This window comes from Brachyhypopomus gauderio, chromosome 1, assembly GCF_052324685.1.
Source record: "Brachyhypopomus gauderio isolate BG-103 chromosome 1, BGAUD_0.2, whole genome shotgun sequence".
NCBI lineage: Eukaryota > Metazoa > Chordata > Actinopteri > Gymnotiformes > Hypopomidae > Brachyhypopomus > Brachyhypopomus gauderio.
The window spans coordinates 20,888,155-20,905,973 of record NC_135211.1 but is presented as its reverse complement, the minus strand read 5'-3'; the positions used below and the strand labels follow the sequence as shown (position 1 = coordinate 20,905,973).

General features: G+C 43.4%; 2 protein-coding genes across 4 annotated transcripts; both read right to left on the bottom strand.

Moving 5' to 3' along the window:
- Positions 1–246: 246 nt before the first annotated feature.
- fblim1 (filamin binding LIM protein 1) lies at positions 247–7,040 on the bottom strand. Of its 2 annotated transcripts, none has more exons than XM_077001814.1 (8): positions 6,920–7,040; positions 4,432–4,827; positions 3,927–4,078; positions 2,695–2,806; positions 2,416–2,585; positions 1,895–2,073; positions 1,339–1,459; positions 247–950 (listed from the first exon to the last, which is right to left on the bottom strand). In XM_077001814.1, exons 2-8 carry the CDS (start codon positions 4,820–4,822, stop codon positions 837–839), a joined length of 1,239 nt encoding a protein of 412 aa, XP_076857929.1. In that variant the 5' UTR covers positions 4,823–4,827; positions 6,920–7,040; the 3' UTR covers positions 247–836. The 2 variants fall into 2 exon arrangements, with proteins under 2 accessions (XP_076857929.1, XP_076857937.1); XM_077001822.1 differs by having other exon boundaries at positions 2,695–2,803.
- A 4,512-nt stretch (positions 7,041–11,552) lies between these two features.
- slc25a34 (solute carrier family 25 member 34) lies at positions 11,553–17,544 on the bottom strand. 2 transcript variants are annotated; one of them, XM_077001837.1, is made up of 7 exons: positions 17,404–17,544; positions 17,047–17,305; positions 15,772–16,530; positions 14,705–14,770; positions 13,124–13,276; positions 12,876–13,010; positions 11,553–12,667 (listed from the first exon to the last, which is right to left on the bottom strand). In XM_077001837.1, exons 3-7 carry the CDS (start codon positions 16,291–16,293, stop codon positions 12,491–12,493), a joined length of 1,053 nt encoding a protein of 350 aa, XP_076857952.1. In that variant the 5' UTR covers positions 16,294–16,530; positions 17,047–17,305; positions 17,404–17,544; the 3' UTR covers positions 11,553–12,490. The 2 variants fall into 2 exon arrangements, with proteins under 2 accessions (XP_076857952.1, XP_076857957.1); XM_077001842.1 differs by lacking the exon at positions 17,404–17,544 and having other exon boundaries at positions 17,047–17,320.
- Positions 17,545–17,819: the final 275 nt, after the last annotated feature.

Below are 17,819 nucleotides of genomic sequence, written 5' to 3'. Positions count from 1 at the left end.
CTGCGACATCCAAGGAAACGTCGTTATATAAACGGGCAAGAAAGATCTCATTTGCTAGTAAGCATTATGTGGTCGGATTATATCCGAGAAACATTATTAAACCACAAATCTGAAATAACATATAGTATGGCAGATATTTGACACATCGTTTATTTTGTTACATCAACCGATACGATGGCGATTTTCGTGTGCTGTAAGCTATTATAGGCTGAAATAAATCATAGGAAAATTATGGAAGTGAATAAATATCTTTGGTGAATTATATTTTGGTGCATATTACACAAGAGTGCAAAATATCAGATTACAACAGATATGTTTGATACACATTATCCTACATCATTGATAAATGCAGTGAAATGAAATTAAGAAATTAGAAAAATAAAACATATAGTCGCATTAAGGATTTTTAACTATCGATTCATTGGGAAGACATATGTTCTCCCAGCAACGCTTTCACATCTGCAGCATATGCAATCTTCATCGCAGATAAAGTGAACAAGCCTTGCATCGTTTTTTGTCCATGAGATGGCGCTGTAGTCCTGAGCCAATATTCGTCTTGTATTTTTCAAAGCCCCCACCGAAGCTGTGATGAGAATCCATTTTTTATTGAAATCGTTTCCACTTTCCAGTGAATACATGACTGCTCGCTGGTAATGACATTTACATATATGTAAGCAATACTTTTCATGACCTTTTTTTCACAGTCCTTTCTATAGCACATGAACAAGGACGCAGCCAGGCGACTTTTAAATCGTCTCCACCCCTCTCCACCAGTGATGGGTCATCCACATGTTCTTCATGTGCAGGATCTGGGGTGAAGCTCTGGGCATGCAGCCTCAGTGCTGGACGGTCTGGACCAGAGACAGGTGGCACGGTTTACACAGTATTTGGCCCTCTAGTGGGTGGCAGCCGTGCTCATTTGGCTCTGGAGACAGAAGCATCCCACACACCTGTAGAGACAGAAAGGCTGTGAGTGCTACATACACATAAGCAAAAAGTTTGGGCTCATTACAGACACTCGGTTCAATATGTTAAACCTAAGGTATAATGTTTGTGAGGTATAAATTTAATGCAGTATAATTAATACATTTCAGTTTCTACTCTTTAGTATAATACTAGTGCTGTGCTTTATCTCCACCAGACATACACTCATACTAAGTGAACACACAGAGTTCACACCAAGTACACAAAAACACTTACTACACACTGTTACTAGATATAGTTACTATGCACAGTTACTACACATGCATATACATGAACATAAAACATAAAAGATGAAGGAAGGGCCATTTGCACACAGAGCTGAGCCGCACAGACGGTGGCCAGATGCCAGTGTACCTCACAGCGGTAGCAGTCTTCGTGGAAGGAGCAGCCAAGACACTCTACAGTGTAGCTGTCTGTGCCATCCTCTCGTGGGATTATCAGTTCTCCACAGATGCTGCACTGAGGGGCATATTTCCTAAAGCACGCAGAACGCAGCAGTAGAAACAACACATTACTCAGATACTGTTTCAGCCAACAACTCAATCAGCTATTTGAGTATCACTATTTGACCGAAACACCTTTTTTGAGTTCCACGTTTTTTAAAGACTGGATTTAAACAATGTAATAATGGTTGCATGGATGCCACCACTAAATATTTGACCATTTGTCAATCCTAACCAGCCTTACTCATAATTTACCCCCGATACCTATACTTAACTTTACTTAACCATAGGCTTGATCTAAACTACCTGTATACCAACTCTATCTTTAAACAACCATACTCTATTCATAACTTATCCTAACAAATACTCATAGCAATGAATTCCCTCAACATTCGTACATGGTACAAAATACTGTTGAGGCCTTCCTTTACAGTTAAATCATCTAGATCTTACTGTTTGTTTGTTACCTGTAGTAGTCCTGCAGGCAGTAGACCTCCCCCACCTCTCCTTGGGCAAACCTCTGCTCTCCAATTGGTTGCCTGCAGGTGGTGCAGACGAAGCAGGGCGGATGATAGGCTCGCTCAAGTGCACGGATCACATAATCCATGATGACCTCGCCACATGCCCAGCAGGGCTCCAGACTGGCCTATGAGAAAACAGCGGCAGTGATGTGATGTGAATATATTGTGAATGAACATACACTAAAACATTCTTACATTCACCTGTAATGCTCTGTAGAAACAAATCCAAAGAAAAAAATTATCTCATTTTGAAAAATTATGTGGGTAACTTAAGAAAATATTTATATTTATTTCATATTTTGAGCGTGATATATCAATTTAAACAGCTAAATTGTTAGACCAGATTATTACACCAAGTACACAGTGAATAATCAGTATTAATCCAGTGATAATCCTGAAAGCGATCTTGTGGCCAGGTCAAAGGTATTTGTACGGAAGCATAAACATGTCCAAACAGGACCTCTGACCTGGTAGCAGTCCTCACACAGAGGAATCCCAGCCTTGTTGTAGTACATTTTGCCAGCGAGGGGAGTGTGGCACTGCCGACACTGGAAACAGCCGCTGTGGTATGTCCTGTTTAAGGCCTCGATAGCTGGCTCTGTGAGGGAGACGGACTTACGACAGAATCCACACACATCTGAAACACAAACACACACACACACACACACACACACACAAATGAAATTCTAAAATATACTAAATCATAGCGGTCACACAGATTTAAGAGTTTCTCTGTGCTGTATGACCTGGTCTGATCTCCTCTTCGCTGCTGTCCAGAAATCCTGCTGATGGTTCTTCCTTCTTACTACCAGCAGGGGGCAGTGTCTCCACAGTATGCCTCCCAGCCACAGATACCTGCTTTCAAATGAAATCAAAAGTAGGTTAGGTATGGTTCAGAAAAAACCTGTATTCTCAAGTGTTAGTTTTAAACATAAAAGTATTTAAAGTGAAACTATTTAAACTTCAGTTGAAGCCATTTGTTTTATTTCAATTGGTGAAGTGCGAAATTGAGCATGTTACTAAAAAATGATTTTGAATGTAAGATTATTAATTAATGGAAACATCTCTGGCAAATCTGGTGTACCCTCCCCGACTGAAATTATAGCTTAAACATCATTCTATATTAATACCAAATTAGCTATAGATCCCTTACGTGCAGTTATACAAATAGTGGGCTGTCTTGGCTAGCAAATTCACAAATGCCCAAATGTCTGTCAGAACTAACCCTGCACTGAATGAAGCTGAATCACCTAAGAATTAGCATAGCGAATGGGCTAGCCTGCTGCAACTTACAAGATAACTCATAACTACCTGTGGTAGTTTGTCCTGATGAGGAAGATACTGAAACGTGTTAGTGGTTAAACGGATTGTGATGCATTAGTGTTTGTCCTCTCATTCATATTGGTGTTAACACTAGCTCATGGGCAATTGTTGCTTAGCTTCATATGTGTGTGTCCACGAACTGTAGAAAGTGCAATAGGATAACACATAAAGCTATACATTCTGATGGATTTCCATTTTAGTTTATTAGATATGTTCTTCTGTTAAGTGAATTTAAATTTCTACTGAAAATTGCTGCATTAGCAAACATTTATCAGATAAAAAATGGAGAGTCAGCTTTAGTGAAGTAGTTTAATCTGGAACTCATTCAATTAACAAAAGCAATTTGATCCATAGTTACACTGCACTGAGGAAACCACCGTAGCATAGCTAAAAGAGTTTATATTGTGACAAATGAACCTGGACAGAATTAGGTGGTGTAAAATGAAAAAGCAGGTTAAGATCTCCTGTTTTACTATAACAACAATGATGTGTTTTAGTCAGTTACTCTCCCATAGCACCTCCACATAATCTCAGAACACCTAATGAGTATTTTAACTTAAACCATCGGCAAGTGAAATTGTTCATGATGATATATAGTACATTCTGCTGTTGATACATATGATACGAACACAGAGGAGGTCTTTGTGTGTCTCACCTCGCCTGTGGAAGGTGATGGTCTCTGTTTGGGGTCAGCTGGAGGACACGTGGGAGAGGACACAACAAAAGGAGTTGGGGGTGGAGGAGCAGCCGGAACATCAGACACCTCAGAGAGCAGGGACTTAGGGGGAGGTGGAGAAGGGAGGGACTCTGGAACAAACAATACATGTGTAAAGAACACAGTCCTGGTCCAGGACATGGTCAGTACATGTGTACTGAAGGTACTGCTAATCCAGGATATTTGTAATACAAGTATATTAAATGCTGTCTAATCCTAGACTTAGTCACTAGCAACACCAGTGGCAAAGCTGATAAAACTTGCATTCTACGAATAAGAAAAAAATCATTTCAGCTTACATAAATATTTACAAAAACATGTTACTGAGGACTGAACATTAGTGTTCTCCACTCATAATCAATAAGAGTTCATCTGCAGTCACGCTTCAGCCCTCTCAGTGAGATGCAGAAGTGCTGTTTGACTTTAGAGAGATGATGTTCTTTACCCTTGGAGCTGCTGTCTGGCTTATGCTGGCCTGTTTTCCCCAGTCTGGAAGGAGCAGACAGGGGAGTGCCATTGGCACTGATCGTGGTCTGGGTTTCTGGGGCAGGGGAGCGCGGGTTGGGTCGGGCCTGGGCTCGGACAGGGCTGGCAGGGACAGAGGAGACACCTCGCACCCCTTCCTGAGTGGCAATGGAAGAAGCTGAGGGTCTTCGGTGTGCTCCAGTGGGACTGAGTGGTACTGTGGGGTGCTGTGTGTCTCGGCTTGGGGTGCCAAGGATTTGAGGCGTTGGCGTTGGGATCTGGGGTGTAGGGGTGACTGTCGCTCGGTGCGGAGAGGCCAGAGTGATGAAGACAGAGGACACCATCCTCTTCTGAGGGGCGGCAGATGTCATGTTAGCTTAAAACAAAGAAACAGAATAAATTTATAAAGCAACCAGACCTATCTGATCCAACGGGCTGAAGCAAAGAACATTTTTTTTTTACAATAGAATAAAACTCTAGACTGCAACACTGGTACAGAATAAAACTCTAGAATGGAACACTGGGACAGAATAAAACTCTAGACTGGAACATTGGATAAAAAATTTTCCACTAGAATCCTGAGACATCTTATACAAGTGCAGTGCCACTGGCTGTGAAAGTGAGATCAGCACATCAGTGAGTTAGTTTGTTGTGTTAAAGCTGATGGTGAGTGAAACTCTTCTAACATGACCCCAGCTACATTGGGTTCATTAAACTGACTGGATTACATGAACCCAGCATTTGCAGAATGGCTATATTAAGACACTGAGCCCTATTCTCTGCATCATTATAGAGAACACTACAAACATCCAAATCAGTAATGTTCAAAAAATGCATGAACTGAACCAAAATGTCTGAACATTTTGGAAAGCATGGTCTTATTATATGATACCCAAACCAAAGTCCAATTTCGATATAACAAATATAAGGTATTTACATAGCATATTCAGCTGAAATATTCAACACAAGTGATAAATCATGATGGTCTGTGGAAGGCACTTCCTTTTGTAGAAACAAAAAAACTTTTTTGGTATTCACTACTGTGTAATGGTCTGTGGGGTCAGTAAAGTGGTTTAAAGTTTGTATAGATAACCAGCTAATGATCACATTTTTAACATTCATGGGAACCAGCATGTGCACAGGCATGCCTATGGGTCACATACGGACGATCTCTGCTTCCTGTTATGATGACACACCTACCCACGTGACCATAGACACGCCCAGTAGGGAGCTGCAGATATGATTATTATGCGAATTGCAAACACATCAGTCAGTCTCTACTAAACCTAGAAATACTCTGTCAGTTTTATTGTCACATTGCAGTTATATATGAGTGAAGGTGAATGAAATTTGTAGGGTTTTGCTCATTACATCAGTGGGGTAAAAGTGTGCTCATTAATACACATATGCACTACACACATTATCATTTACATGCACCTATACACTGTGCAGCACAGAAAACTATACAATACTAAACGTGTAGTGTGATGGTTATTACTAGTTTATACTAAATGTGTTGTGAGATAGTATTACTAGTCTATACTAAATGTGTAGTGTGATGGGTATTATTAGTCTATACTAAATGTTGTGTGTGATTGTATTACTAGTCTATACTAAATGTGTACTGTGATGAGTGTGACTGGTATTACTGCTCTATGCTAAACGTGTAGTATAATAGGTATTACTAGTCTATACTAAATGTGCAGTGTGATGGGTATTACTACTCTATACTAAATGTTTAGTATCATAGGTATTACTAGTCTATACAAAATGTGCATTGTGATGGGTATTACTAGTCTATACTAAACGTGTAGTGTGATGGGTATTACTAGTCTATATTAAATGTGTAGTGTGATTGGTATTACTTGCATACACACTGTTTCAAGCTGAGTTGTTAATGTGTCAAAACCTTTAGCTTTTGTTGTAGTCAGAGTCTAACCTGTCTAATCAGTTTGTCACATAACACAACCTTGTATCACAGGGCGTACATTGGAGAGGTAATTAAGGTGGGGTACGGTCAGCTATCTTGACTTTTTCCACAGAGTTGTCAATCTCCATGATACTTGGACACACCTTAAGACAGCCACAAGAGACAGCGACTGTAACCATGAGAGAATATCACAAGCGTTCAAATCAAAAGATTTGAACAGAGTTGCCAAAGATTTGACATGTTAAGCAGATTGTCATGTATTTAAAACTTTTGAAGGCGTACTATACAATGGACATGGTTAGTTTTAAGTAAACACACATGTGGTCACTCTCAGACAATCTCCCACACTCCAGCAACACACAGACAGGCTCCTTCACAAGCCCGCGTGAATGGAGTGTCACAGTTTGTAGGTTTCATGCTGTTTTCAATGCGTTGTCAGGGAATGAAGGGGATTGAACTTTAGAAGCAGTTCAGCGCTCTGATAAACCTCTACTGCCCAAGTCTCCCCACCCCCTTACAGAGTTTATACAGCACATACCTGAATGGCGATCAAGCTCTCTTTCTCTCTCCCTCCGTCTCTCTCTCTCTGTAGTCTCTCTCTCTCTCAGCAGTACTGACCCGCCTTATCCTTCTTATTCTATTGTCACTCCCAGGCCGTCACTGAGAGTGAGAGAGAGAGAGAGTGAGAGAGAGAGTGAGTGAGAGAGCTGCACCAAAAGACAGCAATCTACAGAAGGCCACTCCTTTTCCTCTGTCCCTCCCACTCTCGTTTCCCCTCCTCCTTCTCACCCCTAACCCCTCCCACTGAATGACAGCTCTGCCTTCCCAGCCGTAAAAGGTGAACAGTTAAATCACTGACAAAGCCCCGTAAAACGCATCACACACACACACACACACACACACACACACACACACACACACACACACACACACACACACACACAAGGAACCCTGGAACTATTGCACAATCACAACCACACATTTTTGCACAAAGACACTCTTTTTGTCCCCTCAAACACAGTAAAAGGTACAGAGCCTTAGTCATGCGTGCATATTCATAGTGATTAAAGCACATATGCACATACAGCACTCACACATATACATCTATTCACGCTCTCTCTCACCCACACACACACGCACGCACACACACACACACACACACACACCACCTCCCCCTTTTCCTTCCCTTTATCTTTCAGAATGCAGCAGGATGTGACTCTACCTGCCTTTCCAGTGTTCCTCTCTCTCTCTCCCCTCCCCTCTCTCCATCTCTCTCATCTTTCTTCTCTAACCCAGTGTCCGTCCTCTTCCTCATTCATTGTTCTGTCTGTTTTATTTTCTCTACCTCCCTCATGAAGCCTTGCTTCATCCTCTGTTTTCCTCCACCCTTCCCCCATTCCACTGTATCCCCTTCCTGTTCACTCTCTCTCATCTTTACACAGACTGAGAACACTTCACTGGCAGTCAGTGTAGGACTTTGCAGACTCAGTGACTCAGTGGAAAGTGCTATCAGCTCTTTAGGTTAGCCTCTGTAGAAACACACAGCAAATCAAGTAGACAACCTCAAGGACAAAACAGCCAAGTAGCCCAAATTCACACGGGAGCCGGTGGAGGATTTGAGCTCCATTTCTGAACGTGATGGACTAGCTCTGGTTTCGGACTCACGCCCCACCCCCCTGGATCTTGAGAGCTTATCAGCTCCGTCTGGGAGCAGTTTGAGTCTGTGAGGGGCGGTGCAGAACCCCCATCACCACACACAGAGGAAACCAGAGGGCAGGGGAGGGGAGAGGGCCAAGGCCACGTACCAGAATGAAAAACAGAATGAAAGGAAGAAAACGAGAGGAGTGATCGGTTGAGCAGAGGAGAGGAATAGAGAGAACTGTAGAGAGGAGTGTTGAAAGAAGAGGGGGAGGGGGCCAGCTTAGAGGCCTGTGTGTGTATGTGTGTGTTTGTAGAATGGAATGTTTCAGTGATGTCACATATGCAAGAGAGAGCATGCCCAGTAATGACATCATCCCCCCAAGCACCAGGCCCCTCTTCCATGACTCTTCCACTCTGGCCAAAACCCCCACAAGCCCAGATGAGAGAAAAAAAAAGACAAAAAAAATTATTTAAAAAAACCCAGCAGAGAAACCATTTCAGCAGAGTCAGCAATTTTCTGGTGCATTTAAGAATCCCAAATGTTTAAATGATGAGGTTTTTGTGCAAGTGAGCTCTTTCTGCATGAGTGCTTTTGTGTGTGTGTGTGTGTGTGTGTGTGTGTGTGTGTGTGTGTGTGTGTGTGTGTGTGTGTGTGTGTGTGTGTGTGTGTGTGTGTGTGATCTTTGCACTGCAGTTTGCAAAGAGAATTCAAGATTTAAATCACACCACTTTTAGCCATGCATTTTTCTGTTGGTAAAAGATGGTCAATCAGAAGTTTTGCAAGTACATAAGAAGTGATTATTTCATATTTGCCTGTGGTTTGAAGAAGACATGATAGACATGACAAGTTAAATCATGCTCCCCTACACAATAACAATCTAATAAAAGAAACATCTCAGCACACAGGAGCAGATTTTGCTTCATGCAACAACTTATAACTGACTTCAGAACAGACTGGTGCTACCAAGACATCCGTGAATCTGAAGCTACGATATTAAAATCACGAGTGAGCTGCGTGCTCATTTAATCGTGCCCAGACTGAATGCCAAGGCCTCACTACTGGGAAATATGCTGATGATGCATGGTGAGTCAAATCACCAGAGGCAGTCTCTGAGCTCCTGACTCATCACCCCACTCATGGGCGCCCTCTACTGGCCACCCAGGATGATTAATCCTTACACATGTAATAAATCCCAGTCTCAGGGCACCCCTGCTGTGCAAACATGTGATTCAACTCACGCATGGTTTGGTGACTAGCTGGTGAGTTGAATTCAGATGTGCTGAAAAAGGCAAACATGCTCTATAGACCAGTAGCTCTACAAACCCCCGACTACCTGAAAATCTCAGACCAGGCCTATGGATATGGGGAAACCAAATTCTCACAGTTGACTTTTTGAACACCATTATTTGCTGGATGTAGCAACATAATCAAGGATAGAAGTTTTTAAGAGCCCTCTTCTTGGATTAATTGCCCATTATAAATGTTCAGTATGCTTGAAATATATCTGTTGTTCCTCACCAAGACTCTCATTCTGGTAAGTGTTACTAGTAGGTGGTAGTTGCTGATGAGAGCAGAGAGGAGGTGAACAAACCACAAAGGGCAATGAGAGGAAAGGTGTGATGTTGCCAGTCAGAAGAATGGAGCCCTTCCAGTATATCTGTAGGCTTGTATCTGCACCAGCAGTATGGTGTACAGAATGGTGTACAAGAATGGTGTATAGAATAGTGTAAAAGAATGGTGTTTAAAATAGTCTACAGGAATGGTGTACAGAATTGTGTACAAGAATGATGTATAGAATGATGTACAGAATGGTGTACAAGCTCTTGGTGTGAATCCATGAGGATTTGTCCCTTGTCTCTTCCTCTCTCTGCACAAATAAATCAGTGTTGTTGGAATAGAACACGTATCAAACTGACAGGGTTTAAGAAGGGGCAGTGGAAATTCTCCCAGGGAGGACACATACTGTCATGATGATAAATTTGTAAGTCGTTCTGGATAAGAGAATGTGCCAAGCGCTGTAGAGTCCCTGGAAAGCAGAAATTAGCTCTTAACAGAAGCTCAAGCGAGCCCACAGTTGCAGCAATATTCAGAAAAAACAGAATTAGTCTAACTGCATGATTGTACATTAGTGGACTTACAGTAGTATCAGACACATTCCGGGTGTTGGTTTAGTGGAGTGGAGTGGGAGCTTTAGCATGGACAGAAACACCATCAGCTCCTCCAACCACAACACGTCACAATTCTGTCTTTTTAAATAAACCATCGCTCTCTTCTCTTCTCTCACCCTATAACATCGAGGACCCTCGCTGGTCCATCTCAGTCTGAATTCTTTTCACACCTGTGCTATTCCGACATGGGAGCCGTTCACTCTTCAGTGTGAGCCAGGCACTGCAACACATTTAATCTCTGATCAGATTTATTCAGATAGTATAACCATAGTAGTATACAGGGGCGCAGATGGAAATTCTGAAGTGAGGGGGACCAAGCTGTACAATATATACGTTTATGCTTGTAGATGCTAGATTTCGGATGGGGTCAATATAAATCTGGAGGGGACATGTCCCCCCCGTCCCCAGTGCCATCTGCGCCCCTGGTAGTATAAACAAAAAACCTTCCTTAAACCATAAAAACATCTGACTATGACACCTCCCAGTAAGTAAATAGCATAAAGCCATGCATGACCTAGTTACCACTAACACCTCGACCTGGATCATTTTTATACACCAAATAACAGGCATATAAACACATGCATGACTGAATGCTTGGTCCAGGGCGGATCCTTTAAACAGCGTTAAAAGGAACATTTTTGGCAAAATTCACATTACAGGCCTTGCTGTTGCTTTGCTTATTCAGAACTGTGTGACCCGTATCTGTAATGTGAATGCATCACTCCCCCGACATGTCACATGTGCACACCGATATATTTGTGTATATATTTGACATATGTGGGTCACCAACAGCAAGGTAGTTGGTGTAGAAATAGACATGTGAAGAGAAAAATCACATTGAATGTATAAATATGTGTGTGAATGTGTAAATGTATGTGTGTGTATGGTATATCAGAAGCACAAAGATACAGTGAAAACATAAAACATATCTTAAAGGGAACATGAATTCATCAATCCCCCGCCAAGTGAACTGTGTTCACATGGCTGCAGAGGCCAGCTGATAGCTGCCTTTATTAAGACCCCAGGAAACTGTAAACTGGAGTGAAGGGTCCCCTATAAGGAACATAATGTTCTATGATAAAACAGCTGTAATCATGCAGTGTTTTATATGCCATGAAGCAGTCTTTATGAAAGTACTGCAATGCATTTATAAGCAGATGGCCCTACAGCACATTAGACTGAACGTAGTTGGGTTATGTCTCATGGAGGTCAGATTTGTAGTTAACAGGCTATGATGCAGTTAGGCTAAATCTCAATCCAAAGTTTTACAGAATTGCTCATCTCTCCTGCATTTGCAGAGGAATCACTTGCATTGCAGGAAGTTCAAAGGTCACAGCTGTTGAAGTACATGACTATTTACTAAAGACAGACCATTTGTGTGAATTTTAATCTTGGACAGGAACTACAGCCTTGACGTATCATCAAGAAAACCAGCTAAATGAGAAGTATATTCACATATGAAAATCATACATTCAAGTACCAAATTACTTAAGAAACAAATTTAAAACATATTCAAAACACTGTGGTCACATACATTAAGAAAATTTATGGAAACTCTTTTTCAGTGTTATTCTATTTAAAAAATCTATTATAAATTACATATTTCTTCATGAGCTGTGTTCATGAGAAGTGATCCTTCCTGGTATTAGACCAGTGTACTGCTGTCTAACAGCATTAGAATGGCTTACTGCAGTCCAACAGCATTAGACCAGTGTACAGCACTTCTGCTAACTGGACACAGATATGTATATATATTACCTATTATCTATTATATTGTATATCTATTAGTGTTTTGTATATTATAATACCTATATGCTTAGCATTATAAAATGTGCTTTGTGATCCCTTTCTTTTCCACTCACACACACACACACACACACACATATACGTACACGATCACACAATCACATGCTCACATTCATAGACACACTCACATTCATACTCACTCACATACACACACAGATTTTATTTGTTAGATTCAAGTTATTTGGAGCCTAGAAAGCTAGACTAAAAGCAGCTGCATTTCCAGTCTTCTCAGGAGTGTCAGCAGCATACTGTAAACTCTAGAACTAGAGCCAGAGTTCATTCTAGAACTCTGTAGACCCTTAAATAGAACACGTGCGTGATTCCAGAATTCAACAAAACAGATTTAAAAGATGAATATTATCCACCACTAAAACATATGTTGGATAATTATTGCATACTGACATAGAACAGCGAGGGTATTTGTGTGCTCTAGACCCAGCAGCCTGGCAGAAGGGTGCAGATTTGCGGCAGGCCACAAGGGTGCAGCATTTCCTCACACCACTTGGTGCTGGAGAGCTTTTTGTCTCATCACATCCCACAGGAACATGCTGAGGACGGTGTGTGGTGCCAGACGTATGAAAACAGGGCCCATTCCCTTATAGAGACCCAACACGCCCTCCACATGCCAGACTTTCAACAGACAGTCCAGGAAACCCGAGTAGAAGCGACCCTGGAAACATGAGGAGATAAGCACTGTCAGAAAGTTTTCACACTGGCATATGCATATAAAGCGATCTGTGTGTGTGTGTGTGTGTGTGTGTGTGTGTGTGTGTGTGTGTGTGTGTGTGTGTGTGTGTGTGTGTGTGTGTGTGTGTGTGTGTGTGAACTGCAGTGTATGAAACATGTATGAAACAATGAAACAACAGTTTGAGCTGTACCCTTTTCAACTCATCCACAGGCTGATTGTAAAGACGCGTACTGATGACATCGAATGGCGTCATTGTAATTGCCACAGCAACTCCGCTGACCATAGAAGCAGTCAAAGCGATCAGCCAACTGTTAGGACTGAACCACTATGGGAGAGACAGGGACAAGGTGGTTAGGACCAATCTAATTTGCAATTCTGGCCAAATGACAGGTAACTCTTGTGGTCTTGTGGCATACTGTGGAGCTGGGTGAGTCCTACCTGTCCGTGGGCGACCCATTCTTTTGCTGAGCTGAAGGTGGCCAGCTGAGCCGCTGACCCCACCATGACCCTGGGCACAGCCCCATTAACGCCCCTCCACAGCCCGACTATGCCATCTCGCCTGTAGATGGCAGCGAAGGCACTGGACACTCCCTGAGACAATAAGTCATGTTGAAGAAGACTTGACTATGGCCAGTGTTGCCATGGGGCAGACATTCAAATATATTATTTTGTCATAGTTTGTCAGATATCTTAATCGACCTTTAAAATCGATGTTCTAAAATCTTGTCATTTAAATCTCAGATCAAGTCCAGGTAAATTTAGCATTCAATTGATTTCGCAACTGTGTTTAAACACAGTAAGCACATTCATACAAATAGGTAATATATAGGTAATAAATAATGGTAATAACGGTTATTGTAGTAATGTGTGGGTTGTTGAGTCTAATCAGAGGAAAGATAAGAATCTTAAGAATTCATAAACATATATCACGCCATTTCAAAATAAATGTCTTCATCATATACTCTTATAAATATGGATATCACTTAGAAACTGTTCAGCTGTTTGTCTGGTATTAGGACAAAGGTTTTGCCTTAAAACGTGAAACGAAACTGCGTGGAGGGCAGTCTGAGATATTCACGTCTGAGAGCAGTCTGAGATATTTACATCTGAGAGCATTCTGAGATATTTTACATCTGAGAGCAGTCTGAGATATTTACATCTGAGGGCAGTCTGAGATATTTACATCTGAGGGCAGTCTGAGATATTTACATCCTTTTACTCCCCCTTTAAGTCAAAAACATTTCCGAAGGCTTGATAACGTTCACTGCTGACTCAGCTGGGCTTTTTTTTTTTTTACACAGAAACATAGTACTGACTCAAACTCCACTTCCAACTTTCAAGTGCCTCACAGAAAGAATTCTATAGGCATCACAAATGAAATTCAAACAGATCATCACTTATTTTCAATAGTCTTAATAGAGATAGTCTTATATACTCTCAAGAACTCTTATTGAAAATAACACAGTATGTGCATTTTATTGCATAAACTGTGAAGCCTGTATTTCTATGTCTCATAACTGTTGTTAAATCCAAATGAATATCATTATCAGACTCACTGTTCTTAATAATAAAAAATAACAGTATTTACTCAGCTGGAGCGTACTTTAAACAAGGCTGTTAATAACTGTTTTTTCTCAGTGACTAAAGAAGAGATGTGGACTAAATTGGGCAGTTAGTGGAAACAGTGAACTGCATCCAGGCAAAGTTCAGTCTGGGTTTGCGAAGGCAGTTCAGAGGTGAACTGTTTGCTCTTTGATAAAAGCTGTGTTGCAAGACACACGTGTGTGTGAGTGTGCAGTTAAGGTTCTTTGTCATTGAGCATATGTGTCACGCCCCTGCTCACTCGTCCCTGATTGGCTGCAGCTGCTGACCTAGACTCTGTGGAGGAGCCAGGCACGTATACACACACTGAAACTCGATTTCAACTCCCCACATTTTGCGGTAAGAGGTACGGTGTAAGTGTTATCTGAAGGACAGGTATGGCCAGGTGAGTGACCCTGCTGCGTTCGGCTCGCTTACCTGGTGGTTGTGCTGGTGACCAACAGCGATGGCCGCCACGCTCTGAGCCTGCAGGTGCGTTTTCACCTGGCGAGAGAAGCAAAAGCCGTTCACATGCTGAAGGGTTAACCTGGCCTTGAAAGCAACATCTCCCTAGGCTAGGTGTGTTTCCCCCTGGTCCCAGGAGTGTAATGCGATAAGAGGATCTTGTTCTGCTCTGGAACAATGATGCATTTACAGACACTGTAACTTGTTTCAGCAAAGTCACAGAAGCTCACAGGCCTCGTCCTGAGCTCTTATTATGGAAACACAGTTCCTCCTTTCACTGTGTTTTCCAGCATGAGGTCTGTTACTACGACCTCCCTTCCTCCTCCGCACTAAATCACACTTCTCAGCACCCATGACATTATTAAACCTCAAGGACATCTGACCCTTTACTACCCTCCAGCCCCGCCCATTTGCCCCCCACAGTTGCTGCCCTCCGTGACTATGCACACCACTATATTTAAGCGCTGTGTTTATGTGAAGCCATCAAAGCATGAAGCATCTCCTGTCTACACTTCTCTCTCCCTGAGACGTGGAGGTGAAGCAGGGTGAGCTGCGATATAATTAGTGGTTCAAATCCACATGGCCACCTCAACACTGGAGGGGGCGTGTAGAGTTACAGTAGGCAGGGAGCAGGATGCTGACTGTGAACGGCCATAAAACCAAAACAACAACAACGCAACCACGTGGTGTGAGCTTAGAGAGCAGGGGAGGGGGGTCGGTGTAAGGGGTCGCCATCAACACAGTGCACTCTTAACCACACTACAAGGTGTGAGCAGGAAGTCCACACCTGCTAACCCTAACCCTAACCAGGATGCTTTCAGTTGTACTTATGGAGGACAAGTTCAACATGTTAAACGGGATCAGGTGAGATGTGCATTGCCACACGTATTGTGTGGGCTGTACTAAGTTGGGAGGAGGGGTTATTGTTCTGTGCAGTCACCAAGTTACATGCACACAGCAGATGACTGTCCTGACGTCAGCTTGCTGAGGCATCTAGAGAGCTGAACAAGGTTTCTGTTCCCGTCGGTCCCTGGACTCACCAGGTATGCAGGAGAGGCAACAAAGGCTCCCAGGGCTCCTGCGATGGCACCTGCTACCAGACTCCCCCCCAGGGCCGTGGTGAGGCCCGAGGCTTCCGTGTAGGAGTAGAACCCGAGCCGGAGCCCGTTCATCAGCCCCTGGTAGAGCAGGCCGGCCGCGAGTCCCTTCTGGAGGCCGCGGAGGCCGTCGGAGCGCCCCACCACCCAGAGCGCCTGCAGGACGCCGCGGTAGTGCCGCTGGTAGCTGCCCCGGGCTCGCAGCTCCCCCTGCAGCTGCAGCCGTGTCTTCACCACCTCCAGGGGGTTGGTGACCACGCAGGCCCCGCAGCAGGCCAGGGCCCCTAGGGTGAAGTCCAGCGGGGGCCAGAGGGCGCGGGGAGGCCCAGCAGGAGTAGCGCTCGATCGGGGGAGAGGAGCCATGGGGCTCGGAGTGATGAACGCTGTGCTTTGTGAGTAGCTCACGAGCTGCACGCCAGTCATAGCTGATGTCCTGGTAGGCTGCTGAAAGTTGGCATGTGGCATATGGCAGAGGCGGTGATGATGATGATGATTATGATGATGATGGCCTTGATCACAGAGAATATCTGCGTGTTCTTTATTAGTTTAACAGTCGTATTGAGCTTTTGGCAGGGACTCCAAGTGTAAACAACAAGCTGAAGGTCTGCAGAGGCGATGAAGCCCAAATGGTGATGAAGCTACATGATTCCTGCAGAATCAGCGTTGATTCCTTAATGCTTACGTAAGCGCACCGTTTGTCACCTGCACAAAAACATCGGTCAGTCACTCACCGCCCACACGTTGATATGATCAAGTCTCGATCCCACCTTTAACGTGTGTGCGGATGTGTGGAGCAGTCAACTAAACTCTGTTTGCGCAGTGCTAAGAACCTTACCAGGAACCAGCAATTAAAATAAGTAAGAATTCTGCAAAAAAGTCAAGAAAGATGTTGGCCAGTTTCAGCACGGAGTAGAATGTAACACTACAGCAAGGACCGTGCACTACCTTGCATAAAATTGTAACTTTACATCGGAGGTCAATGAGAAAACCGGGTGTGCCGAGACCGACAATTTCATAGGCTAACAAAAATTTTTGTAAACATATTTTTAAATAATAACATAATTAAAATGATAAAATACACCATTTCGCGCGCTCGCACTAACTATTCACTTTGCTGACGGAATTCACAAACACACACACAAAGCTTCGTTAAGTTGTAACGTGGTGCCGTTTCCCCTCGTCTAAAAGTCAGCACAATGATTGTAATGTCACTCTTACCGGCTCCATCCGAGCCCCGCGGGTGCGTCTCTGCTCGGTGACGGGGAGTAAACACGGGTCTTCAACCTGAACTTCGCCGAGCAGTTCCTCTCAGCCAATCACAGGAGTCCCTGTCCGTGACGCTCATAGGCGCACCAGCATCCAGCCAATCAGACGTACAGCCTTCTCATAGATCCGGCCACAGAACGCCGTCAAAATGGGTAAAAGGTTAGAATCTTTAAAGGCGTGGGATCTTCATCAAACGCCCCGAAAGCTGCACCTGAGTAACACCCGAGAGCAGAGATTTGTCGGATAAACGACAGGTTAATATAAAAAATATATATATCAAAAAAGTATCAAAACAAACACATCACACACCTTCCTCTTCGTTGCTATGCTGAGTATCATGTTTCTCAACAGCTTCGTTTCGATCAAACAAATGAGGTTTTCAGAGAAAACACACCCACATCTACGTTTGCGTAGGGCAGACGCAGACAGACAAAAGCAGGCTCCCCACAACATAAACTGCGGTTGTTCTCGTTGAATCATTTTAACCTAGTTTTAACTACTTGGACACAGCAGCGCCCTCTCACGCACACGCCTTGTATGTGCGGGCACGTTGAGGAGTAGGTCACGTCTTGAGCGCGTGCCAGACACTCGGTACCAGCTAAGCTGCACATCAGCACGTTCGGCCACGCCCACTTTCCTAGGAAACATCGCGCGCCACGTGAACACGTCCACACTGTATGAACTTCTCATTCTGTGCAGCTGAGAAGACGCGCGCAAAAACGCAG

What these genes read in the sequence shown, in the direction of transcription:
- fblim1 (XM_077001814.1), bottom strand. Translation starts at nt 4,822, where the DNA reads ATGACATCTGCCGCCCCTCAGAAGAGGATGGTGTCCTCTGTCTTCATC. An exon ending in GCCAGACAGCAGCTCCAAGG is followed by an intron (nt 4,079 to 4,431) that starts GTAAAGAACATC and finishes TGTTTGTTCCAG; the next exon opens with AGTCCCTCCCTTCTCCACCT. An exon ending in TGCCTGCAGGACTACTACAG is followed by an intron (nt 1,460 to 1,894) that starts GTAACAAACAAA and finishes TGCGTGCTTTAG; the next exon opens with GAAATATGCCCCTCAGTGCA.
- slc25a34 (XM_077001837.1), bottom strand. Translation starts at nt 16,293, where the DNA reads ATGCCACATGCCAACTTTCAGCAGCCTACCAGGACATCAGCTATGACT. An exon ending in TTGCCTCTCCTGCATACCTG is followed by an intron (nt 14,771 to 15,771) that starts GTGAGTCCAGGG and finishes TTCTCTCGCCAG; the next exon opens with GTGAAAACGCACCTGCAGGC. An exon ending in CTGTGGATGAGTTGAAAAGG is followed by an intron (nt 12,668 to 12,875) that starts GTACAGCTCAAA and finishes TCATGTTTCCAG; the next exon opens with GGTCGCTTCTACTCGGGTTT.